General features: G+C 43.8%; 2 protein-coding genes across 5 annotated transcripts in view; one reads left to right on the top strand and one right to left on the bottom strand.

The window, feature by feature from the left end:
* The window catches only part of LOC118397092 (cell surface glycoprotein MUC18-like), a 46,639-nt gene extending 36,988 nt beyond the window's left edge, over positions 1–9,651 (top strand). For 2 of the 4 annotated variants that reach the window (XM_035791551.2, XM_035791552.2), the window contains exons 10-17: positions 2,427–2,568; positions 2,644–2,774; positions 3,256–3,394; positions 3,642–3,677; positions 4,908–4,997; positions 6,013–6,139; positions 6,557–6,662; positions 6,910–9,651. In XM_035791551.2, coding sequence (XP_035647444.1) covers positions 2,427–2,568; positions 2,644–2,774; positions 3,256–3,394; positions 3,642–3,677; positions 4,908–4,997; positions 6,013–6,139; positions 6,557–6,662; positions 6,910–6,939 — 801 coding nt within the window. In that variant the 3' untranslated portion in view covers positions 6,940–9,651. Of the gene's footprint in view, positions 1–2,426; positions 2,569–2,643; positions 2,775–3,255; positions 3,395–3,641; positions 3,678–4,907; positions 4,998–6,012; positions 6,140–6,556; positions 6,663–6,904 lie in introns of all 4 variants that reach the window. The other 2 variants (XM_035791553.2, XM_035791554.2) reach the window with 2 other exon arrangements.
* A 6,317-nt stretch (positions 9,652–15,968) lies between these two features.
* Positions 15,969–25,134, bottom strand: part of cbl (Cbl proto-oncogene, E3 ubiquitin protein ligase) — a 53,144-nt gene continuing 43,978 nt past the window's right edge. The window contains exons 6-16 of the mRNA XM_052467213.1: positions 24,546–24,683; positions 23,562–23,649; positions 22,934–23,065; positions 22,551–22,763; positions 21,778–21,909; positions 21,063–21,440; positions 20,792–20,886; positions 19,525–19,677; positions 19,199–19,287; positions 17,017–17,241; positions 15,969–16,564 (exon numbers count right to left, since the gene is read on the bottom strand). Coding sequence (XP_052323173.1) covers positions 16,266–16,564; positions 17,017–17,241; positions 19,199–19,287; positions 19,525–19,677; positions 20,792–20,886; positions 21,063–21,440; positions 21,778–21,909; positions 22,551–22,763; positions 22,934–23,065; positions 23,562–23,649; positions 24,546–24,683 — 1,942 coding nt within the window. The 3' untranslated portion in view covers positions 15,969–16,265. The remainder of the gene's footprint in view (positions 16,565–17,016; positions 17,242–19,198; positions 19,288–19,524; positions 19,678–20,791; positions 20,887–21,062; positions 21,441–21,777; positions 21,910–22,550; positions 22,764–22,933; positions 23,066–23,561; positions 23,650–24,545; positions 24,684–25,134) is intronic.

The raw sequence follows: 25,134 nt of genomic DNA, 5'->3' as shown, positions 1-25,134 counted from the left end.
CAACTGCTCGGCATCTGACCGTAAGGCGCGACAGAGGGCAGTGCGTAAGGCCCAGTACATCACTGGGGCCAAGCTTCCTGCCATGAAGGACCTATATACCAGGCGGTGTCAGAGGAAGGCCCGTAAAATCGTCATAGACTCCAGTCACCCAAGTCATAAACTGTTCTCTCTGCTACCGCACGGGCAAGCGGTGCCAGAGCGCCAAGTCTAGGACCAAAAGGCTCCTTAATAGTACCTACCGCCATAAGACTGCTGAACATTTAATCAGATGGCTACCCAGACTATTTACAGTTGAAGTCAGAAGTTTACATACACTTATTTTTTAACCTGTATTTAACTAGGCAAATCAGTTAAGAACAAATTCTTATTTTAAATGATGGCCAAGGAACAGTGAGTTAACTGCCTTGTTCAGGGGCAGAATGACCGATTTTTACCTTCGTTACTAGTCCAACGCTCTAACCACTAGGCTACCTGCCGCCCATGTTGGAGTCATTAAAACTTGTTTTTCAACCACTCTACAAATTTCTTCTTAACAAACTATAGTTTTGGCAAGTCGGTTAGGACATCTACTTTGTGCAAATACTTTTCCCTACAAGATTAACAAAACAGACAGATTATTTCACTTATCATTCACTGTATCACAATTGCAGTGGGTCAGAAGTTTACATACACTAAGTTGACTGTGCCTTTAAACAGCTTGGAAAATTCCAGAAAATTATGTCATGGCTTTATAAGCTTCTCATAGTCTAATTGATATCATTTGAGTCAATTGGAGGTGTACCTGTGTATGTATTTCAAGGCCTACCTTTAAACTCAGTGCCTTTGCTTGACATCATGGAAAATCAAAAGAAATTAGCCAAGACCTCAGAAAACAAATTGTGGACCTCCACAAGTCTGGTTCATCCTTGGGAGCAATTTCCAAACGCCTGAAGGTACCACGTTCATCTGTACAAACACTAGTACACAAGTATTAACACCATGGGACCACGCAGCCATCATACCGCTCAGGAAGGAAACGCGTTCTGTGTCCTTTGAGATGAACGTACTCAAAGTGCAAATCAATCCCAGAACAACAGCAAGGAACCTTGTGAAGATGCTGAAGGAAACAAGTACGGAAGTATCTATATCTACAGTAAAACGAGTCCAATATCGACATTGTCTGAAAGGCCGCTCAGCAAGGAAGAAGCCACTGCTCCAAAACCGCCATAAAAAAGCCAGACTACGGTTTGCAACTGCACATGGGGACAAAGATCATACTTTTTGGAGAAATGTCCTCTGGTTTGATGAAACAAAAATAGAACTGTTTGGCCATAATGACCATTGTTATGTTTGGAGGAAAAAGGGGGAGGCTTGCAAGCCGAAGAACACCATCCCAACCGTGAAGCACGGGGTGGCAACATCATGTTGTGGGGGTGCTTTGCTGCAGGAGGGACTGGTGCACTCACAAAATAGATGGGATCATGAGGGTAAACATTGTGGATATATTGAAGCAAAATCTCAAGACATCAGTCAGGAAGTTAAAGCTTGGTTGCAAATGGATCTTCCAAATGGACAATGACCCCAAGTATAATTCAAAAGTTGTGGCAAAATGTCTTAAGGACAACAAAATCAAGGTATTGGAGTGGCCATCACAAAGCCCTGACCTCAATCCTATAGAATATTTGTGAGCAGAACTGAAAAAGTGTGTGCGAGCAAGGAGGCCTACAAACTGACTCAGTTACACCAGCTCTGTCAGGAGGAATGGGACAAAATTAACCAAACTTATTGTGGGAAGCTTGCGGAAGGCTACCCGAAATGTTTGACCTAAGTGAAACAATTTAAAGGTAATGCTACCAAATACTAATTGAGTGTATGTAAACTTCTGACCTACTGGGAATGTGATGAAAGAAACAAAAGCTGAAATAAATCCTTCTCTCTACTATTATTCTGACATTTCACATTCTTAAAATAAAGTGGTGATCCTAACTGACCTAAAACAGGGAATGTTTACTAGGATTAAATGTCAGGGATTGTGAAAAACTGAGTTTAAATGTCTTTGGCTAAGGTCTATGTAAACTTCCGACTTCAACTGTACATTGACCCCACCATTTGTTTTTACACTGCTGGTACTCGCTGTTTATTATCTATGCATAGTCACGTTAGTCATCCGTACCCCCGCACATTGACTCCCCTGTACCCCAGTATATAGCCTCGTTATTGTTATTTTATTGTGTTACTTTTTATTATTATTTACTTCAGTTTATTTCTTGAGCTGAATTGTTGGTTAAGTGCTTGTAAGTAATTATTTCATTGCGCATGTGACATTTTGATTTATTTAGACGTGTGTGTGTGTGTGTGTGTGTGTGTGTGTGTGTGTGTGTGTGTGTGTGTGTGTGTGTGTGTGTGTGTGTGTGTGTGTGTGTGTGTGTGTGTGTGTGTGTGTCTAGAAAGGAAAAAAAGTTGCAGAGGGCCACACACTGACCCTGAAGGACGCTGTGTTTGACATGGCGGGGACGTACGTGTGTGTGGTGAAGGTGTCTTCACTGGAAGGACTGGAGACCAGTGGCTCTTTACGTGTCTTCGTAGAGGGTGAGCCCACAAACACAAACACACACACACACATATACACACACACACAACTAACCCTGCTCCTCTCCCATGCAGGACGCCCAGAGATCAAGAAGTCAGCAGACCCAGTCCAGGAGGTGAGCCCAGAGAAGTCCCAGAAGCTGAGCTGCCACGCTAGAGGATACCCAACCCCTGTTATCACATGGAGCTCCTCTGACAAATCACAGGTAGACAGACAGACAAACAGACAAACAGACAGACACAGACAGACACAGACACAGACACAGACACAGACACAGACACAGACAGACAGACAGACAGACAGACAGACAGACAGACAGACAGACAGACAGACAGACAGACAGACAGACAGACAGACAGACAGGAAAACGAGGTCTTCTCTGGGTCAGCTCATACAGACAATGTTTGACTAGCTTTTGATCTATTTATGCACAGATCTGTTCCCAATCCTGGCTTCCTGGGTCATTTCCTGTAACAATGTTAATCGACAAAGCAACTCACGTTCAACATTCCTTTCTTAACTGACATCTCTACATTTGTCAATAATGTTTATTGTTCGTCCCAAATGGCCGTCTTTTCCCATTGTAGTGCACTACTTTTGACCCGGGGCCCATAGGATGACATTTGGGACACACACGCTGTTCGGTTTCTGGTCTTATCTGTACTTTATTTCGCCGTTTGTGCCAGATCCTGAAGTTGTCCCAAAGAGAGACAGAGGACGAGGTTCTCAGTGTGGTGAGCATCAAGGTGACCTCTGACGTCACAGCCTACTGCAACGCCTCCAACGACCATGGCACAGTCTCCATCTCCTTCAGCCTCAAAGCCAGTAAGTTCTGTCTGTCCACTTTCTTATTTGTCATATCGTGTATCTTTTATGTCAACATGTCCGGTCTGACTGTTAAGAGAAAATCAACAGGCAGAATATACTAACGTCCGAAGGATTTAATTCATGGCAACATAAGAGAAAACTTGAACCTGAGCTTCAAATCATCTTTAGTAAAGCTTCTCTTAGTTTCCCTCAAACTCAGTGTGCTAACAGTAGAGTGTCACTCTCCCCTTTTGCCTTTTTTCAGTTGTCCAAACGACCTCGTCAGCTCCCAGTACTACAGGTAAGTGTACCACTCTTTTAGTAGATAACACTCACTGTCATCACTGCTGTGGCATTGGTTGAGTTCCACGTAGCCTTTATTGCGGTCATGCTGCACATTCCTTGAAGATCACTGTATCACATCAACGGGGGTTTAACATTTCCCAAGCATTGTGAGATCTGATCACCTGTGAATGCAATGAAAAAAATGACCATGGTGTTGAAACAAGCAACGTCATTTATCAATCAAGCGCGCACCCTTGTGCTCAATCATATTTCCCCCAGTCTTGTGTTCGAACGGTTTACGGTCTACTTTAGCTTTCTGTGTGAGTCAGGCCAATTTTTTTTTTTTTAAAGAGAAGAAAAATAAAAACGCGACAGGTGCTTTTAGAAATGACCCAAATCTGAATTTTTTTCTTCATGGGTGAACTAAGGTTTCTACTGATGAGGACGGTCATGGTTGGGAAACCTTTTATTGACTCATTGCCGTGCGAGAGCCGTTTATCTTCCACATGTTGCTCCGTCATATAATACGAACACATCCTGATCTGTTCTTTGATAACTGTCATAATTCGATGTTCGATTAAATGAAATCTTTATGGCCCGGCTTCACAGACACGGATAGATTAAGCCTCTTGTCCTGAACTGGACTAAAAATCTATTTCAATGGAGATTCTGGGCTGTCATTGAGCATGCTTTTAAGTCCAGAATTAGGCTCAATCTGGGTCCAGGAAACCAGCCATAGAACTCTTACTACGCTGTCATCCTATTTCGGACTATGTTCACTAAATGGATGCGTATCGCCCTATTGCATAAATATAGCCTATAGCTGTCTTGTTTGCACACAGATCAGGATCGAGGCTGAAACTGTAGCCGTGCGCTGATGGTAAAAGTGCCCTCAACAGTCTCCTGACTCCCATTTCCTCAAGCGGACCGCTCACGTCATGCCAGGAAATCTTTGCCTACGTCCCTCTGAGGGAAAATCCTGTTTGTTGTTTCATTTGCAGGCAAAATTGGATTAAGTAGCCAGCGCTGCCGCTCCTGGAAACGATTAGGACATTTTTTTGGGGGGGTGCAGACTGCAGAGCCTTTCCTGGTTCATGTCTCCTGCCTATCTGTGTTTGTAACACGGAGCTAAGTGATTAGGGCCATGCTAAGTAGACAAGGCAGTTGTTGCACAGTCGTTAACAGTGTTGTGTTGCCATAGAGCTGGTGTATTATCGTGACAACTGTGTCCATGTGGTTTGTCCAGTAACAACTCCATTAGTTCCAGTAACAGTGGTAGCTCCAGTGACAGTAACAACAGTAACACCAGTAACTCCTCCGAAGAGAGTCAAGAAAGGTTTGTGACTTCTTATCGATGCTGCCACCCACCTAATGCGCTTAGAAGGCTGCCCTGCCCACCCCTCGCTCCACCCAGCTCACACTGCCTAGACTGAACCCCCCCAACCACCACCACCACCACCATCACCCTCCACAACCCCCCACACAGCTCTCGCTTTCTCAACACAGGACCTTCGTTCTCTATGCAGGGGCAGGCTTTGTACTCACTACTCAGGAAGCAACACCTGTGACATATGGAATAATTCATAATTGAATAGGATCTCCCGGTTTGTGACTTTGTAATACTGCATGAAAATGTACCGTATTACACAACTTTATCTATGTGGAGAGATACTTATAAATGATCAAGTGGAAAATGATGAAATCTAGATTTTTTAAAACATTGTTAGTGACAATGTTATCATTTGTATATTTTCTCTGTATGATGCTTCGTGAATCATTGGAAACATAATCAGAAAAAACTAGGCTGAAAAGTTACATTTGCACATTGAGCATTTTGAGTACAATCCCCCTCCTGAGAGAATGGAGTGGTATCACCCATTCTCTCCCTTGATGGAAATGGATCCATCCATCTACATCTGCATCCTTCCTCCAGGGGAGGTCCATCAACAAGTGCACCCATCTGCCTCTTTACCTTCCTTCACTCTCTCTCTCTCCCTTTGTCATGCTGTAGTCATACTGTAGTTCTGGTTGGTATTCTCTGAAAAAGAAACCAAGCAGCCCAACTCTGGAAAGTGTTCCTTCTGGCTGATCTTTAGTCCTCAATGAAGAACTTCTTCCATGATGAACAACCTGGTTCAGAGACTGTACACCTGTTCATCACCACCACCACCTGTGCATGCTGTTGTCTCTGAATGATGCAAGCGACCCCCACGCACATGCACACGCACACCCACACACACACCATCATCATCATCATCATCAGAAACTCCTTAAGAGGACGAAGTTATCATAAAGCAATTACCGGACAGGAAATGACCCGTGGTTCCGCCTCTTCTTCTTTGTCCCACCAGAGGGCAGCGGTGTGATCATAGCTGTCATCATCATCTGTATTCTTCTGCTGGCTATCCTTGGCAGTGTGCTGTACTTCCTGTACAAGAAGGGCAAGCTCCCATGTGGGCGTTCGGGCAAGCAGGATCTGTAAGTGTGTTTTCCATTTAAAACAAAAATGTATTTAAGGTTTGCAAAATTCCAGAAGCATTCTCAAAATTCCCAGGTTTTCCAGGAATCCTCCAACCAGGATTGCTGGAAGAGCTGTGCATTTTGGGGAAAGTTTGTTATATCAGAGCGCTTAATTTGTTGAATATGCCTCAGACGATACCTCTACAATAGCTCATCGTTTTTTTTGTCCATGATTTTACCTGATGTGTCATTATAGTTGCTATCAGATACCCTTTTCACACTATCGTGCTAACCCGAACCGTACTGTGCTGGCTGGGATAGTTTCTAGTCCTTTTTAGTATCGCAACTATGGTGGAGGCATAAACAGGCCAGCTCGTAGTAGTGTGAAAAAGGTCATATATTGGTCATGCTGGTGATTACGAGCTGTCCTTCCAGTACCAAACCGAATAAGGGCGGCATAGTGGTGGAGATGAAGAGTGACAACACAGAGGAGGCCGTGCTTTTAAGTGTCAACGGAGACAAGAAACCTCCTAGTGACCAGGTAACTATGGACACTGGCTATCTTTTTTTACCATCCTTGTAAATTGTACTCCTCATCAAAATTATAGTTAAAATTGTATTTTTTTGTATCTGAACTTCAGTGGTTAATACAATGCAATGTTGAGTTGGTGTTGAATGTTCCTTATCTGCTGTCCTATGATACAACCTGTGTGTGTGTGTGTGTGTGTGTGTGTGTGTGTGTGTGTGTGTGTGTGTGTGTGTGTGTGTGTTTGTCCTCTGGAGTAAAGGGTGATAAGGACATGTACGTGCAGAAGTGAGCGTAGGTGTGTGAGGGGGCGACTGCTGCAGCTGCTCCCAGGCCAGTTCACTCGCTCAGGGTGGGATGGATCCTTTGATGCCTCGTAGCCTACAACTTCCAGGAGAACTCATCTGATATGTGCTGCAGTTCTCTAACCTGATCCCAGATTCGTAGTTCTTTAGCATGGCAGTGGCTAACAAAGGACGTAGCTATGTTCTCTCAAGTCATGCTATTTCATACTTTATCCTGACAGAGATGCTGGCCTAAGCACATACAGATCTGGGATCAGCCTAGCAATTTTAATGAATGTGGTTATTCTTTGCACCCGTAAAATCCAGTTAGAGCATGAAATAAGAGGGACTGTTTGTTATATATTTTCCTTAATCCAAATACCAACTCGGGCAACCAATCACTGAAGAGCAGCCCGGAACTGCTTTTTCATGAAGTGTAATATATTCTGTATGAATTTCTTTATTTAAAATAACCTGAGACAAACCTTTTAAAAAGACATGGCTAGGAGTTGTTTTGGGTTTGTTGCTATTTGATGGAGGGACGTCTGTGTAGGCTTCGCGCTAGCTCTGGTCCAGGGCGTTAAGTGCGCGTTCCTTCTGCACCATAGTGGAGCAACGTGAACTAACGCCCTGGACCAGAGCTAGCTTTACTCTAGAGGTCCACCTGCTGTTGTTCTGCGTGTGATTGGCTGCATTCACTTCCTACTTTGCTAAAGTCTGTACACTGAAACCATGGATGCATAATGACGGTCTTACCAACCATGTCTACATGTATACAGCCTGCTTCATCTACCCATGTAAACCAACATCCAACCTTTAGAGCTATGTTCTCAAAATGGACCCCAGTATGGGTCATGATTCCATTTGAGTTTAGTCTTCGTATTGTTGTTGTTGTTGTAGCTTTTACTTACCACTGAAACTATTCTTAGATGCGTTTTCCCTTTGTTTTTGGCTTTGTGAATGAACATGTAAGGCCTTGTCTGTAAGGCCTTATCTTATGAGAGATGGGCCCTGTTTGAATATGTTGGAATGCATATGTTGGAATTCTTTCCCTCATTTGGAGTAATCAATGAGCTGACACGACTTGGATAGGTGAAGGCCTATCCAATCAGGTCAAACCAGTGATTTCTTCATGGGAGGAAGGATATGTGCTGAAATATGCATGGATAAGGGGTCCCCGTTCCTATCAGCTCCGGATTGGGTTATTTTGTACTACAATAGCCAATAGCAGAGCTCCGATGAAGCCGAAGCGTCATTGGTTACTTTTTCATTCTTCCATAGTTCTTGTACTCTTTTATTTCTTCTTCCATAGTGCTTGTACTCCTTGTACATAAGAGTTAAGAATCACGCTGATATGTTTCCAGTTCTGTCTGCCTTATATACATTCAGCCTCTTATTCTACAAAATCACAGCGAGCAGTACAGCTGACTTTCTTTCACACTTGTTTTATCGTTATTCGTGAATATTTGTCCAGTGCACTGATTTTGTTTTGTTTGTTATGATTTGTCGTCATGTTTTGTCTGTGAATCTCTGGTTTAAGTTGGGTGAAGGAGTGTTTGCGAGTGAAATGTCATCTTCGTTTCTCATGAAAGTGAAGATAAAATGGCTCTTTAATGTGGGGAGAGGGGTAAGTTGAGGCAATGCCAAGTTGAGCAAAGCAAAGTGTTTTCTTCCCAGGTGTAATGCAAGACATTCTCACTGAGATATGAGGTAACAGCAGGATAAGAATAGATATGGTTTATAAAAACGTAGTGGTCATATTTCATTCAGTAAAGAAATGTAAGTATGTAAGTTGTGCCAAGACAGCACTTTTTTTTGGACAAGCTGCTTTCAAAACTAACATTTATATGAATTCTGATTATTTCCAGGGATACGCAGCATCCTGACATATGTAGATATCCTTGTTAGAAAGAATACTATATTTCCCTTGATGGCGTGATGCTGAAAGTAAGAACAATTCAAATTTACTCTACTCACCCCTATGGCAAACATCACCTATATGAAAGTTGTCTGAACAGGGACTAAAATGTTCAACTCTGATAGTGTTTTACACAGAACTCCTCGGAAATGTTATGCTTACATGTATATACACATACCTAGTGGTTTTCATTCTACAAACAAAATGGCAAGACTTCATTTTATCTGTTGGTCAGACTACCACAATTTCTACAGGAGAGAATGACTTGATAACAATACACTCCTTAGTTTGAGCTTTCTTAATCACAAAGCAAGATCCGAAGAGCTCGCTCATGGCCATATTAAAACACAAACCCCAGAATGTCCTCTCATTACACCACAGGTTAAAAGCTGGTATGCTTAAGTGAGCACCAAACTTAAGTCTGCATCAATCATTAGGGCCACCAGTATTTTTGTAGTTTTTTTACTCATGGTTCTCCCAATCATATGTTACGGTCCAGTCAGGAGAAAAGTAAGACAATCATCAATCTTTGATAGTTTGAGGTAAAAATGTATGTTTGGTTCTTTTTTAATTTACACCCTTCAATATCTCCCCCTAAAGATTGTGTTAATATTGTGGACAAGAACTATCAGTGTTAATTTTGATTATTTAAAAAAAAAAAAAAGTGTTTTTTTGTTGTGTGTGTAATATCTATGAGTTGCAAAGACAGATTAACTTCAGGGCAGGTGAATGGATTCCTTTTGTTTGTAATTTATTTTTTATGAAGTAAATGCCAAATAAAAATGACTTGTTCAATGAAAAACTTGTGTCTTTAAGCCCGAAAAGATTGTACATCATCTTGACGACCTTCCACGGTCCGTTTTTCTTTGACAGGCCTAGTCATCCATTGACAGAAAGAATACTGTATAATATATATACTCCAAATATAAAACACTGCTTTGGGCTTGTGAAGACAGGAATGTACACTGTACTACAGTCACTGAGGCAGTGTTTTGGTCCTCTCCCATGTTTCACACGTTGCTTCCCAAAGAGTAAAAAAAAAAAAAGAAGAGATTTGGATAATTATCCCATTTTGAATTGATACCAAGATGAGGGGGGAACAGGAGTTGGTTGTACTGGGTCTGTGTTCATAAAGGGATCTTAGCCTTTTAAGAACACTAAAATGGGACTAACAATTCTTACCAAGATCCTTACCGAGAGATTCAGATAAAGGCACAAACGACAAGTAAGCAAGTCAGACCTCGATCGTACCCTAGTGATCACTGCAGGGAGGATCGTTTGTAGTTGGACAGGACGTTGGACTGGCAGAGCATCCACTTCTCACTGGGAGATGCAATGGAGGACAAGCGCACCCCAATGTGGATCATTGAATCAAGTTCAGGTTCACTGTAGAAACTCAAACCCAAGGTTTCCGATTCTCCACCCTTCTCCCAAAAAGCGTGCATGTGCATCATGGATTTAAATGCATTGAGTGTAAGCGTTTGAGGTAGTTTCCACCATTGTTAAATCCACGACTGCATGTTTCTGGACTCGGGAGAAGGGTGGAGAATCAGGACATAACCCTAGTTGGGCTTTTTTAGTCTTTTCTTTGTGATTCAAGTGACAAGACAGGACTGCATCAAATTAATGGATGTCTATGATAATGGATAAATAGCAGAAATAAATCAACAGGATAAATGAATATGGACAAAATAAATGCAGCATAGCAATATAAATATATATTTTTCAAGACTTGAAAAATGCTTCTAATTCCAGAAAACAGTTTCATTTAAGTTTTTGGAGGAGCAGCAAAGCATTAAATTAATAAATATGTTTATAGTGGAAAATGCGTAACAAAAGAACAATGGACCCTGAAAGGCCCCCGTTATCGGACCATCTACATGCATTGACTTACAGACATGTTTTAAACCAAAGTGGACATGGTGGTACTGACGGTACTGAAGCAGTAAGGCAGCGAGAGAGAGTCGGACACTTGTCCAATCCCAAATCCACCCATAGCCCCTATGCACTTACGGAGGTCTCAGGAGCAATTACCATATTACTTCTAAAAAGGTACATAGGGTCAAGGGCTTGATTTGGGGTTGGACAAGTGTCTTCCAAAAGCCCAAGCCTGGGGCACAATCAGCAGCCAATAACATGTTATGTATAAAACATGGGTTTTTAAAAACTAGATGGATGAAGAAAATATTTTGCTGCGGTACAGGTGTGAACCAGAGTAGTGAGCTGAACACAGTCCTTGAGCAAAGCATAAGTACCGTTAAACAGAGACCGGGACAAGACATCTTACTATTCATTTAATAAACAGTACAGCACTGTGCATACTTCCAAAGTGATATGAGCATTAAAAAACATCAAAAAGTTAAACGCCTTGACTGTTGAAGAGAAACATGGCAACGTGGACAGACAGCGCCCTCATCTGGTAAAAAGTGGAACAATTCCAATTGTGAAAAGGAGTTTGGTGTGTAACGTGGTGACGCCATCCAATAGGCAGAGAGGGAACATAGGTACTGTAAGAAGAACACTGGACGAACTGAGACCAAAGGGTTGAAACCATGTTCTCTCGTCGGACAACGCCGTATTCTTAGTCATCAGTAGGACATTACCGACACTTCTAAACATATGGCACTGCGCACAGAATTATTCACAAAAGTAAACAAAAACCGTTGGGGGAAAAATACAAAATAGAATTCTGACATATACAGGAATGCTAAATAAAATAAAAACATAGCAATTTCCGCACATTATTTTAAATCAGTAAGTATACACCTCATTTTTAAAGTGACAGTATCGTAGCAAAAATTGGTATAGTATGCAGAAAAAGTCAATATACACTTATGAGTGCCTTCAGGAAGTTCACACCCTTTGACTTTATCCACATTTTGTTGTTGTGTTACAGCCTGAAGTTAATGTAGATTGTCGTTGGCCTACACACACACAATATCCCATAATGTCAAAGAGGAAAATATTTCTACATTTTCACAAATTCATAAAAAATGAAAAGCTGAAATGTCTTGAGTCAATAAGTATTCAACCCTTTTGTTATGGCAAAAAGGAGTAAAAAAATGTGCTCAACAAGTCACAAATTGCATTGACTCATTCTGTGTGCAATAAGTGTTTAACATGATCTTTGAATGACTACCTCATCTCTGCACCCCAGACATACAATTATCTGCAAGGTCCCTAAGTGCATTTCAAAGACAGAGTCAACCACAAAGACCAAAGTTTACCAATGCTTTGCAAAATAATTGCACCTATTGGTAGATGGGTAAAAATAAAATGCTGACATTGAACTTCCCTTTGAGCATGAAGTTATAAATTACAAAGATACAGGTGTCCTTCCTAACTCAGTTGACGGAGAGGAAGGAACCCGCTCAGTGATTTCAACATGAGGCCAATGGTGACTTTAAAAGAGTTCGAGAGTTTAATGGCTGTGATAGGAGAAACTGAGGATAGATCAACAACATTGTAGTTACTCCACAATACTAACTCATTGACAGAGTGAAAAGGAAGCCTGTGCAGAATAAAAAATATTCCAAAATATGCCCCCTGTTTGCAACAAGGCATTAAAGTAAAACCACCAAAAAAATATATATTTTTTTGTCCTGAATACAAAGTGTTATATTTGGGGCAAATCCAGTACAACACATTACCGAGTACAATATTCTCCATATTTTCAAGCTAACTGGTGGCTGCATCATGTTATGGGTATGCTTGTAAATCGTTAAGGACTGGGGAGTTTTCAGGATAAAAAAATAAACATAACGGAGCTAAGCACAGGCAAAATCATAGAGGAAATCCTGGTTTAGTTTGCTTTCTGCCAGACACCAGGAGATTAATTCACTTTTCAGCAGGACAATAACCTAAAACACAAGGCCAAATCTACACCTGGAGAGTTGCTTACCAAGAAGACAGTGAATGTTCCCAAGTGGCTGAGTTACAGTTTCAACTTACATCTGCATGAAAATATATGGCAAGACTTGAAAATGGTTGTCTAGCAATGATCAACTTAACAGAGCTTGAAGAATAAAAACGAGAAAAAAAAGAATGTGCAAATACTGTACAATCCAGGAATGCAAAGCTCTTAGACTTCCCCAGAAAGGCTCACAGCTGTAATCACTGACAAAGGCGATTCTAACATGTATTGACTCAGGGGTGTGAATTCTTATGGAAATGAGATATTTCTGCATTTCATTTTCAATACATTTGAAAACATTTTTAAGCACTTTCGCTTTGCCAGTATTGTGTGTAGATCGGCGAGAACAAGAAATACATGTAATCCATTTTGAATTCAGGCTGTAACAACAAAATGTGGAATAAGTCACATACATACATACATACATACATACATACATACATACATGTTCATACATAGACAAGAATCAGTACAGTCATCAAGATTAAAGGATACGTGGTTCCATTCTGAAACCTCACAATCCCTATTGAAGGTGGTTCATTCAAAAGTGACTTTACCGTTTCCCTCAAAAGGCAACTAGGAACAGAGGAAAAAGAAACAAAAAAAAGAGACGCCACATACCTCTTCCAGTCTGGAGACTGAGATACAGGTGAGAAGCTACAGCCCATACGATGATTCTACAGCCCATACGATGATTCTACAGCCCATACGATGATTCTACAGCCCATACGATGATTCTACAGCCCATACGATGATTCTACAGCCCATGGTGGCTATCCCATTAACAGAGCTTCTCCACCTTTTAGGGGCCAACGTACCTCATTTAGTACCGGTCCCGGAGAGAATAATCTAGGAATGTGAGCCAGTGCCATTTATTTTTCTTAAACATTTGAACCAACAATGTAATAGAAGTCAGCACAAAATTATATGCAAGTTTTAATGACAATTTAGTAATAGGCTACTTTCGTAAATTCAATACGTGTGGATATTCATCGGTTATGGGCTCCCTAAAAATAGAGGTTTGTGGATTGCGTTCAAACTCCGAAGGCCCTACTGAATCTGAAAACACAGGAAAACTCAAAAGTGAACAAAGACCTACCACGTAGACAGACAGGAACGAGGTGCACCTGCTGTAATTCAATGAGTGTATTGGTTAGTTTAACAATTCGTTGCCAACTCATTAGAGTTAAGACGAGTCTGAACAGTCCATGTGAAGTCTCTTGTCTGGTTAGGGTACAAAACGGTATTTCTGAGTAACAGATTAGGATTGCAACATTTTCCCTGGAATCAGGAGGTAATGGGCAGGGAGGCCATCTTATCCTTCAACTGGGATTTCTGGGAAACCTGGGAATTCTGGGAAGGTTTCAGTAACATTTCAACCCCAGTTACAGAGGAAAGATGTGTTAGTCCTCGTTCAACAGAGGAGTGTTTTAACAAATTCGGAGAAACCAGAGAGAAAAATTCCCACACTCCCAACAGGTCCACAAACCCTGTTGTTGCGTTGACCCAAACACTGGTTGTAAATACCTCTATAGGAAAAAGAAAGGCAAACACTCTTTAGAACCCCATCACTGTGTGACCGAAAAGGTTTACGGAAATAAACAAGAGTCATATAGAATGTGAACCCCCCCCTTTCCTTTTTTTGGGGGGCTGCAACTCGTAAACGTTTTGGCTGTGCGTCTCAAGATGTTCTCGTTCACTAAGCTACTGGGCTTAGTTGCAGCTGTGCAATTAAGTCAATCCTTAAAATGACAAAGCTCGCACAATTATAATCTTAGATTAAAAGTGGAGGCATCTACAACACAGATTTCTGAACGAGTTATGATACTGTTACTCTTCATCAATCACATTGTTTGGTTTGCTGATGCTACCACTTGCGGGACAGTGCCATTTACGATGTCATCATAATTCCTCTAAAGGCTAACCAGTCCAACACTTTCCTAAAAATGGAGAAACAATTGAAGTCGGCTTGAATTGCACAACCCCAAGCTGCTTGCATTTTCACATATGCTACATCACCAACTAAAGAACACAATATGAGATACTGTCACTTCAAAAAAAAGAGGAGGTTAAACAATATTCACAAAATGTACATTTAAGGCTTAATTGTATAGCACTAACAATAGTAGCAGCAGTAAAGCACTTCTGAATGAATAATAACAACAATGATCATAATAATAATATATTATTAAAGTAATCGATGACACATTTCTCTCACAACGCTTGAACAGCTTCGGTGCACATCGCAGACGAAGCTCTCCTCATGTCTAAGCTGTTGTCAATGTATCATAGAATCTTCACCCCCGGTACTGGGCCGTTATTAGAATCCATCAATCCTTTTTCTCTCGCCATTACATTTCCGTACACTTTGCCTCTCCCATTCAGACTCTTGCTTGAGAGCACTACATTTGAGGAGGAAGAAGAACGAAAACGTCTGAGCTATATATTAATTCCACATTCATTTTGCACAGAAGAGGGATTGGGACATGGGCCAACCGGGACCTCCCAGGTGGCTTCGATTGATTGGCTCTGACAGCAGATCCAGGACTTGCCTCTAAAAAACATCTTACTGAAAAAACAAAAACACAGGCTTCCCAGTCTGGGCATCGGAATCACTGGACGAGATGATTAGGGGGGTGGTTCCATGTAAGGAAACGATGCTACCCACCGTAGAAAATGATGCACATAGACAACAACACAGTCAAACACAGCTTTGCTTTTCACCTGGGTTTTAAGTCAAATGGTCAACCAGTGAGCTAGGTCAGCCAATCACGTCCCAACCCTACTAGCCAGGTCATTGGCCCGACACACACACACACACACATCATGCTACTTTGAGGCAAACCACACACACATTCTATTCCCCCCACAGAAGTACCGAAGCATTAATAAAGGCCATATTTGACATGTTGCCAAATGTTCTGCTGTGAGTCTAGGCAACGCCTGCTTCTGAATGCTAAACGACAACCGCCGCTCTCTTCAAAGTGAGGGCTGGGGACGACAGAAGGGTGCTTCTCTCCCAAAGAACCACCATCTTTATCCTCTGCAATCTATCCTTAAACATGGACGACGTGAAATAAAACAGACCTTCAAAGCCGAACTCATTGGAAATATATATGTATACATTACACACATTTAATATATATTTAGTTATATATTAAATTCTTAGATAGACGCACATACGTGTTTTTTTTTTTTTTGGGGGGTCGATTACATTTCGGTAGAGGCCTCGAGAGGACGTGAAAACGACCGTCGAAGCGTCGGTTGTGCGATGAGCCATCATCATCACTTCACCCCATGGGATCTGGAGAGTGGCCCTGCAGCACATTACAAAAGGCGTCCGGTCACTCTTGAAAAAGCGCGTGAAGCGCAGGGCTCGGAATGAGCTAGTTTTGAGAGGGCGCCGGACAGGAGACTGCAGGGGCTCCAGTTAGCACTGAAGCGCTAGTACTGCAGGAGATGGACTTTGGGCTGAGCTGGGCAGGGCTGGAGCAGAGGAGGTACTATGTAAGAATGTGAGCCGTGGAGGGAATGGAGACAAACTCGCGCAGGATATTCTTGGCCATCTCCATATTGTTCTGTGCAATCATCAGGGCTTTCTGGATGTCCTGGTAGGTGTAGCCTTGCCTCATGAGATGCTCGATCTCACTGGTGATCTGGGGGTTGGCTACTCCTCCACCTCCTCCTCCCCCTCCACCACCACCACCGCCTAATCCAGGAGGTATGGGCCGGTGCTCAGAGTTGATGCGGCGTGGGAGGGGCTTGGGCGGCCGCTCTGGGGCGTCGCTGGAATCTGAGAAGGCTAGAAGGACAGGGAGGAAAATAGAACAGCATTCACATCACAAACCACAGAACAACAAGCAGCATCCACATTCACAATCCTGTACTCCTGCCCAAATCTCGATTCGCAATCGGAAGTCTTGAAGACGCCATAAGGGTGCTCTGAGATATGTATAAATATAGGAATACAACACTAGGGACAACCTTGTTAAATAAACAGGGTTGTGTAACCGTTGGAGACACATAGGGCCAGGAGTTTCTCCTCAACATGACTGGTCTGGAAAAACTCTGGGCTCTAGTAACAGAATTAGCTATTTATTTAACTCAAATCTGGTGCACCGTTTGGTCGTACATGGTCTCTATCAAACAAACTACCTAGTGCCCAGAGTTCCCTGGTCAGATCAGGAAAAAACTCCCCGCCCTACAAATTAACTATAGGGGTCTGAAACAGGTGTCTCTGAAGGGAACGCTTACAGGCGGATGCTCCGGGTTCGCTGTCCATGGAGAGACGGTTGAAGGCGGCGCTGGAAGTGGCCCCCAGCTCGGACAGGGTGCGTCGGGCCGGGGCCATGGGCAACGCTGGTTTGGGGATGTCGTAGCCGTTTTCCTCCTCTACCTCCTCAGGGGGCTCCCGCACCGGGCAGGGGATCTCCCAGATGGGACAATTGGTACTGGCCAAGGGAGGCAGCTCAGAGTAATCTGAGGAACGGAGAGATTCACAGTAGGGTCAGAAGGGTGAAATGAAAGAATGGCATTTGAATCTAAGGATAGAATAGAATACAGTGGTGATAGAATAGAATACAGTGGGATAGAATAGAATACAGTGGGGATAGAATAGAATACAGTGGGGATAGAATAGAATACAGTGGGGATAGAATAGAATACAGTGGGGATAGAATACAATACAGTGGGGATCGAATACAATACAGTGGGATAGTATAGAATACAGTGGGGATAGAATACAGTGGGGATAGAATACAGTGGGGATAGAATAGAATACAGTGGGGATAGAATATAATACAGTGGGGATAGAATAGAATACAGTGGGGATAGAATAGAATACAGTGGGGATAGAATAGAATACAGTGGGGATAGAATAGAATACAGTGGGGATAGAATAGAATACAGTGGGGATAGAATACAATACAGTGGGATAGAATATAATACAGTGGGGATAGAATAGAATACAGTGGGGATAGAATAGAATACAGTGGGGATAGAATACAATACAGTGGGGATAGAATACAATAGTGGGGATAGAATACAATACAGTGGGATAGAATACAGTGGGGATAGAATACAGTGGGGATAGAATAGAATACAGTGGGGATAGAATACAATACAGTGGGGATAGAATACAATACAGTGGGGATAGAATACAATACAGTGGGGATCGAATACAATACAGTGGGATAGTATAGAATACAGTGGGGATAGAATACAGTGGGGATAGAATACAGTGGGGATAGAATACAGTGGGGATAGAATACAGTGGGGATAGAATAGAATACAGTGGGGATAGAATAGAATACAGTGGGGATAGAATAGAATACAGTGGGATAGAATACAATACAGTGGGGATATAATACAATACAGTGGGGATAGAATACAATACAGTGGGGATAGAATACAATACAGTGGGATAGTATAGAATACAGTGGGGATAGAATAGAATACAGTGGGGATAGAATTACAATACAGTGGGATAGAATAGAATACAGTGGGGATAGAATACAATACAGTGGGGATAGAATACAATACAGTGGGGATAGAATACAATACAGTGGGATAGTATAGAATACAGTGGGGATAGAATAGAATACAGTGGGGATAGAATTACAATACAGTGGGATAGAATAGAATACAGTGGGGATAGAATAGAATACAGTGGGGATAGAATAGAATACAGTGGGGATAGAATAGAATACAGTGGGGATAGAATAGAATACAGTGGGGATAGAATACAGTGGGATAGTATAGAATACAGTGGGGATAGAATACAATACAGTGGGATAGAATACAATACAGTGGGATAGTATAGAATACAGTGGGATAGAATAGAATACAGTGGGGATAGAATAGAATACAGTAGGGATAGAATAGAATACAGTGGGGATAGAATAGAATACAGTGGGGATAGAATACAATACAGTGGGATAGAATACAATACAGTGGGGATAGAATAGAATACAGTAGGGATAGAATAGAATACAGTGGGAATAGAATAGAATACAGTGGGGATAGAATTACAATACAGTGGGGATATAATAGAATACAGTGGGGATAGAATAGAATACAGTGGGGATAGAATAGAATACAGTGGGGATAGAATAGAATACAGTGGGGATAGAATAGAATACAGTGGGGATAGAATAGAATACAGTGGGGATAGAATAGAATACAGTGGGGATAGAATAGAATACAGTGGGGATAGAATACAGTGGGATAGAATACCGTGGGATAAATCAGTGGCTAAAATTAGAATAGAGCTGGAGTGCTGAACTAGGTAAAGATGGGGTATACTGCATGTGTGTTTATAATAAGCAGAAGTAGAGGGTTTCGAACAGAGAGTGGCCATAAAGTACTGGTCAATAGTGAACTACGTAGTGCAAATGGTGCCATTTGGCACGCAGACAGTGTTGCGGTAGGGCAGTACCCGAGTCTCTGGCCAGGTGAGCCTGGACCTGGACGTTATACATGGCTTCATACATTTGAGGTCCTTCATCCAGGTCATTCAGCATGGGCCTACCAAACACAGGAAGGGGAGGAAAACTAATAGGACATGACATCATATGGCCAGTAATTATTATTAAAACGTTTTTTTTACTTGTGTTTTTCGCTATTGACGTGCAAATCAAATGTCAGAATGAGAAAACACATAACAGAAGATGTACACAGTACCCCCTACAATATCATCAACAAACTTACAGTGAAGTGTTTTTCAATGAGAAGATATGCTGACTTATAGCAGAGGGTGCTTACCATGAGTTGAAAGAGGTAGGCTGGGGGGGTTTGGGGACTGGGGTCTCTGCCATGGGGACCAGGACGGGCCGAGAGGTGGGGATCATGTAGTCGGACTCCTCGTCACTCTCGTAGGCCTCCTCCCCGGCCACTGGCTTCAGACCTGGATGGGGTCTGACAACGCAGGGAGAGAGAGGGGGACACTTCATATAACCAGGGCCAGGAGATTTTGGGACCTGATCAGGGAAAACTCGGGGTTCTGAGCTATACACCTAGGACAGAGTTTTTCATGGGTCACTTGGTCAGGAAAAACTCCTGGCCCTATACAGTGGGGAGAACAAGTATTTGATACACTATGGCAGTCAATCACCCTCGGTCTGGGGCTCCATGCAAGATCTCACCTCGTGGGGCATCAATGATCATAAGGAAGGTGAGGGATCAGCCCAGAACTACACGGCAGGACCTGGTCAATGACCTGAAGAGAGCTGGGACCACAGTCTCAAAGAAAACCATTAGTAACACACTACGCCGTCATGGATTAAAATCCTGCAGCGCACGCAAGGTCCCCCTGCTGAAACCAGCGCATGTCCAGGCCCGTCTGAAGTTTGCCAATGACCATCGGGATGATCCAGAGGAGGAATGGGAGAAGGTCATGTGGTCTGATGAGACAAAAATAGAGCTTTTTGGTCTAAACTCCACTCGCCGTGTTTGGAGGAAGAAGAGGGATGAGTACAACCCCAAGAACACCATTCCAACCGTGAAGCATGGAGGTGGAAACATCATTCTTCGGGGATGCTTTTCTGCAAAGGGGAAAGGACGACTGCACCGTATTGAGGGGAGGATGGATGGGGCCATGTATCGCGAGATCTTGGCCAACAACCTCCTTCCCTCAGTAAGAGCATTGAAGATGGGTCGTGGCTGGGTCTTCCAGCATGACAACGACCCGAAACACACAGCCAGGGCAACTAAGGAGCTGCAGTGTATGCAAACCTGGTCAAGAACTACAGGAAACGTATGATCTCTGTAATTGCAAACAAAGGTTTCTGTACCAAATATTAAGTTCTGCTTTTCTGATGTAAAAATCATACAATGTGATTTTCTGGATTTTTGTTTTAGATTCCGTCTCTCACAGTTAAAGTGTACCTATGATACAAATTATAGACCTCTACATGCTTTGTAAGTAGGAAAACCTGCAAAATCAGCAGCGTATCAAATACTTGTTCTCCCCACTGTACATCATACAACACATTCACACAGCAGGGAGAGGAGTGTGTGCACTTTACGGTACCTTGTTGACAGAGCATAGATGGCATTTGCCGAGACTGAAGGCTTCACTTTGGGGTTGTCATACGCCTGACTGCCAGACGCCGTGCCTCCAAAGCTCTGGGGAGGAACAAGAGAAGACCGACAAGACACACAGTCAGACACAGCTAAAGTCGTATTTCTGTAAATACCAATTTGCGATCCCCATACAAATTGTACACCGTCTTGGTATAGGTCACATCCATGTCTGTGAAACCACATTTAACCAACGGCTCTAACAGAAGATCGTATTAGACCTGGGCTCCCTTCTCCAGCTGATGGTCCAGACTGAGCGAGCTGTTATTCCTCTGTCCGTCGGTGCATCCGTCTAGCACTGAGGGTAGGGCCAGGGGGAGCGAGTGTCTGTTGGAGAGCTCCCGGACCCCCCGCGTGTCTCCCACACTGGGTGGCTGTCCGGGGGCCTTGGGCACTGGCCTGGGGTTCCAGTCGGCCAGGTTGCGGTTGGGCGGGGCCGGAGGCAGCTTGGGCTCCCCCAGGGGGGTGCAGGGTAGGGGCCGTCTGCCGAGCCACCCGTCAGGCCCGGCAGAGAGAGGTCTGTCTGGGGGAGGAGGCGGTGGCAGGTCCCTCAGGGCTGGGGGCAGGGGGAGAGGCTTGTCCTTGTGGTGGGAGGACGCCTAAGGGAAAGGAGAGCACAATTACAGACCACGAGGACAATCAATTCAATCTGTTTTCAAAGGAGGAAGTAGCCTACTTCACAGGAGTATTTGTCAACTTATTACGGAAGCACATTAATTAACAGCAAATTATTACGGAAGCACATTAATTAACAGCTGTAAAGCCTTTGGTTTTTTAAAGAAAGTTGTTTGAGGTTTTTGGTTGAATTATTATACTTTTTTATTTCTAGTCAACCTCCACTGTCCTCCAACAGTGGCTAAATAGGCCCCTCTCTCACACATTTCACCTTGTGACATTCCCATTTGTCTATTGCTGTTTGATGAGCAGAGAGCTTGCCTTGGATGTGGCCCCTGGGCTGGATGCTCCTGGGGGGTTAGGTGGTCGGTGCTGCAGGAGGTCAAGGCGGGGGGGCACGGGGGGCAGGGAGGACTGGGGCGCCAGGGACATGGGCGAGGGGGGACGCTCCACCTGCAACGCACCAACATCCCCACCCCACAGCTCAGGAAGAGAGTTCTGGATACTTTTCACTGCACTTACTCTTCAAAACCAGGGGGGAAACTTTCCCCATCACGTCAAAGCCGTGTGTGTAGTCTCACTCTCAAAGTAGTCATCTATACAAGCTTACTCCACTGGCTGAGTTCTGACGTGTTACAGACAGACAGCTGAGAGATGCTGGCTCACAAGAGGAGAAAAAGAAAGGGGCCCTCCACATCAAATACCTGGAAGAAGCAAAGCTAACCCTGACCTTAGAAGTTAAAGATGAAAGCGATGCGATCTTACACTCTGAAGGTGCGAGAAAGAGAGAGAGTTCCTCAGAACAGTTCAGTTCACAGCAGGGGTGCTCAACTATAGTCCACAAGGATTACAGTAGGCTATGTGCCCAAATTGAGTAGGCAAACTTAGAGAAAAATTCAGTCACAAATAATAAGTTTCTATCTGAACGTTCCAGTGTTGCGCCTTGCTGAACGTGGCCCAGGGATAGAGGAAGAGCAATGTATTAAGATTGGGGGAGCTGATCCTAGACCTGTCACCTAGAGAAAACTTCACCCGGGAGCTATAGAGAAGAGGGCTCCATAATCAGCTTTAGGCCCCAGCTAGACCGCGCTCACCTTGGAACAGGCCAGCTTGCTCATCATGAGGTGGGGGTCGTCCAGCCGGTCGTCGTCGTCATCGTCATAGCTGGGTGAGGGGGCGCCATCTGCCCCGAACAGGCCCCTACAGGAGCCGCCTATGGGGTCCTTGGGGTCAAAGGGGTCAACCACGATGGGCTCCGTGCCCTTGATCTCACAGCGGCAGAACGGGCAGCCCTGACCCTCCGACTCCTGAAGGAGAAGAAAAGAAGAGAGAGAGGGAGAGAGAGAGAGAGAGAGAGAGAGAGAGAGAGGGATTAGGGAAACACATGCACATGCATGCACCCACATACACACTTCCGCCCGCTGACCCACTGATCCACCCAACCCAGCAAGTGTGAAAGAGACTAGGGGTACAGTACCTGCCAGGCGGTGAGACAGGAGGTACACATGAGGTGACCGCAGGGCTCGATCTTCACGTCCTTGTCGTTCTCCGCACAGATCTTACACAGCTGGAAGGTGGAGCCCATCTCACAGTACAGCTCATATTGCTCCTGAGGACATGCACACAGTCAGCCATGGGATTTCAGGAGGCCTCCCTGAGCACAGGGTAACACATTCATACAAATAGAGCACATTAAAGCACCCTTAGTCGAGTTCGGTTCGTACCGTATGCGGCCACTGAAAAGAGCCAGAGTCATGTTCAGGAGGACACAGCACGGCAAAACATTTTGAAACAGACAACTAAATGAGAATTTTGCGTTTCACTCAGTTTCAAATCTTTTTCCCTACTAAACAGGACCCAAAATTCAGGAAGTGCTGTATGTCCTGTGAGGTTATGAATGCGAGCGAGCGAGACAGAGAGAGACAGACAGAGACAGAGACAGAGACGGAGACAGAGAGAGACACACCTGTATGACTTTAATATGGTCTTGTGGCGATGGCTCACACAGTCCTGTGAGGTTATGAATGTGAGCGAGCGAGCGAGACAGAGAGAGAGACAGAGAGAGAGAGAGAGAGAGAGAGAGAGAGAGAGAGAGAGAGACCCACCTGTGTGACTTTAATATGGTCTTGTGGCGATGGCTCACACAGTCCTGTGAGGTCTGGGTTCTGTGTACGCCCGTCGGGGAACAGGTAGCTGGGCAGAGGAGACGGAACTCTGGTCACTCACAAGGGTAAAGCAACACACATAGGTTGTCTCAAATGACACCCTATTCCCCTTATAAAGTACACTACTACTGACTAGAGCCACACAGGGCTGCCACATAGGATCAAAAGCATGGCACAATATGGGGAATAGGGTGTAAATTGAGTCACAGCCATACAGCATGCTTTTGACTATATCTTTCATGTAACCTTGAGGCCTAAGTGATACTTTCATAGTGGCTTTATAGAACACATGCATCAGGCTCTTTGCAAAGCAAACCTTTCCACAGACTAATTCAGCATTTGATTACAGGTTTGAAGATACTTACCACAGCGTTTATAAAAAAATCTAATAAAAACACCGGCATACTCGAGGACAGTGGTTCCCAACTCCGGTCCTCGAGTACCCTCCAACAGTACACCTTTCTGTTGAAACCCCAGACAAACACACCTCAATTCAACTTGTCAAGGGGTTGATGATTAGTTGACAAGTAGAATCAGGTGTGCTTGTCCGGGGCCACAAGAGAAAGGTGTACTGCTGGGGGTACTCGAGTGTGGAAACACTGCTGTAGGAGACGATATTATATACACTGTCCACCCAAACTACTGCACGGTGCAAACCAACCTCTCCTGTTGCTTATGAAAACAGAAGAGGCGGACATGGAGTCGTGGCCGACGCAACATGAGACGTGTTGGTTTGAGTTCAGTGGCGTAGGGACTTTGAGACGTATCCACAAAGTTTATATGGGCGAGGGAGGAGACAGAAATACAGGCGAGACAGAAAGAGAGACAGACAGGCGAGAGAGAGAGACAGACAGGCGAGAGAGAGAGAGACAGACAGACAGGAGAGAGACAGAGAGAGAGAGAGAAAGAGATTGGTAAACTCACAATCCTTCCCGGAAGCCGTCGATGAGGGCCTGGAAGAGGGGCTTGTTGTGGGGGATGGTCTGCAGGATGTTCCCATCTGCAGTGACGTAGCCGATGGCCCACTGGCCCAGCCGCGTGCAGCTCAGCCTGAAGATGTAGCTGCGGAACACACACATACACACCAAGGACTAATGACAACAGGGGGGACGAAATAAAATGCCCAATCCCAGCTCATCCCCACCCTAAACAAACTCCTGGTGAGCTTCCCTGCACTGAGTTCAATACTAAATGACATATTTTCATTAACAAGCCTTTTATAAAGCAATTGTGGGCATTACAAGGTTAGTAAACAATATATGGTTATAAATTGTACTGCTTATAGTGTGAGTGTTTGTGCACACACACCCACCCACCGCTTACAATGCAGTATATATGCAACGCTTGTAAATGTTCACAGAATCACAGAATCCTCAAGTATTATCAGTATGAATATACACTATCCATAAATAGCTAAGTAAAGCTTATTCTTTTAACGTCATTATAAAGCGTCACCAAATTTGTCAACTAGGCCTAAGAGGTGAATGAGGGCTAAATACTGGCCGCGTTGTGT

Source organism: Oncorhynchus keta, chromosome 18 (assembly GCF_023373465.1).
Source record: "Oncorhynchus keta strain PuntledgeMale-10-30-2019 chromosome 18, Oket_V2, whole genome shotgun sequence".
NCBI lineage: Eukaryota > Metazoa > Chordata > Actinopteri > Salmoniformes > Salmonidae > Oncorhynchus > Oncorhynchus keta.
Note: the sequence above shows the minus strand (reverse complement) of the source record. Positions and strands in the feature narration are given on the sequence as shown.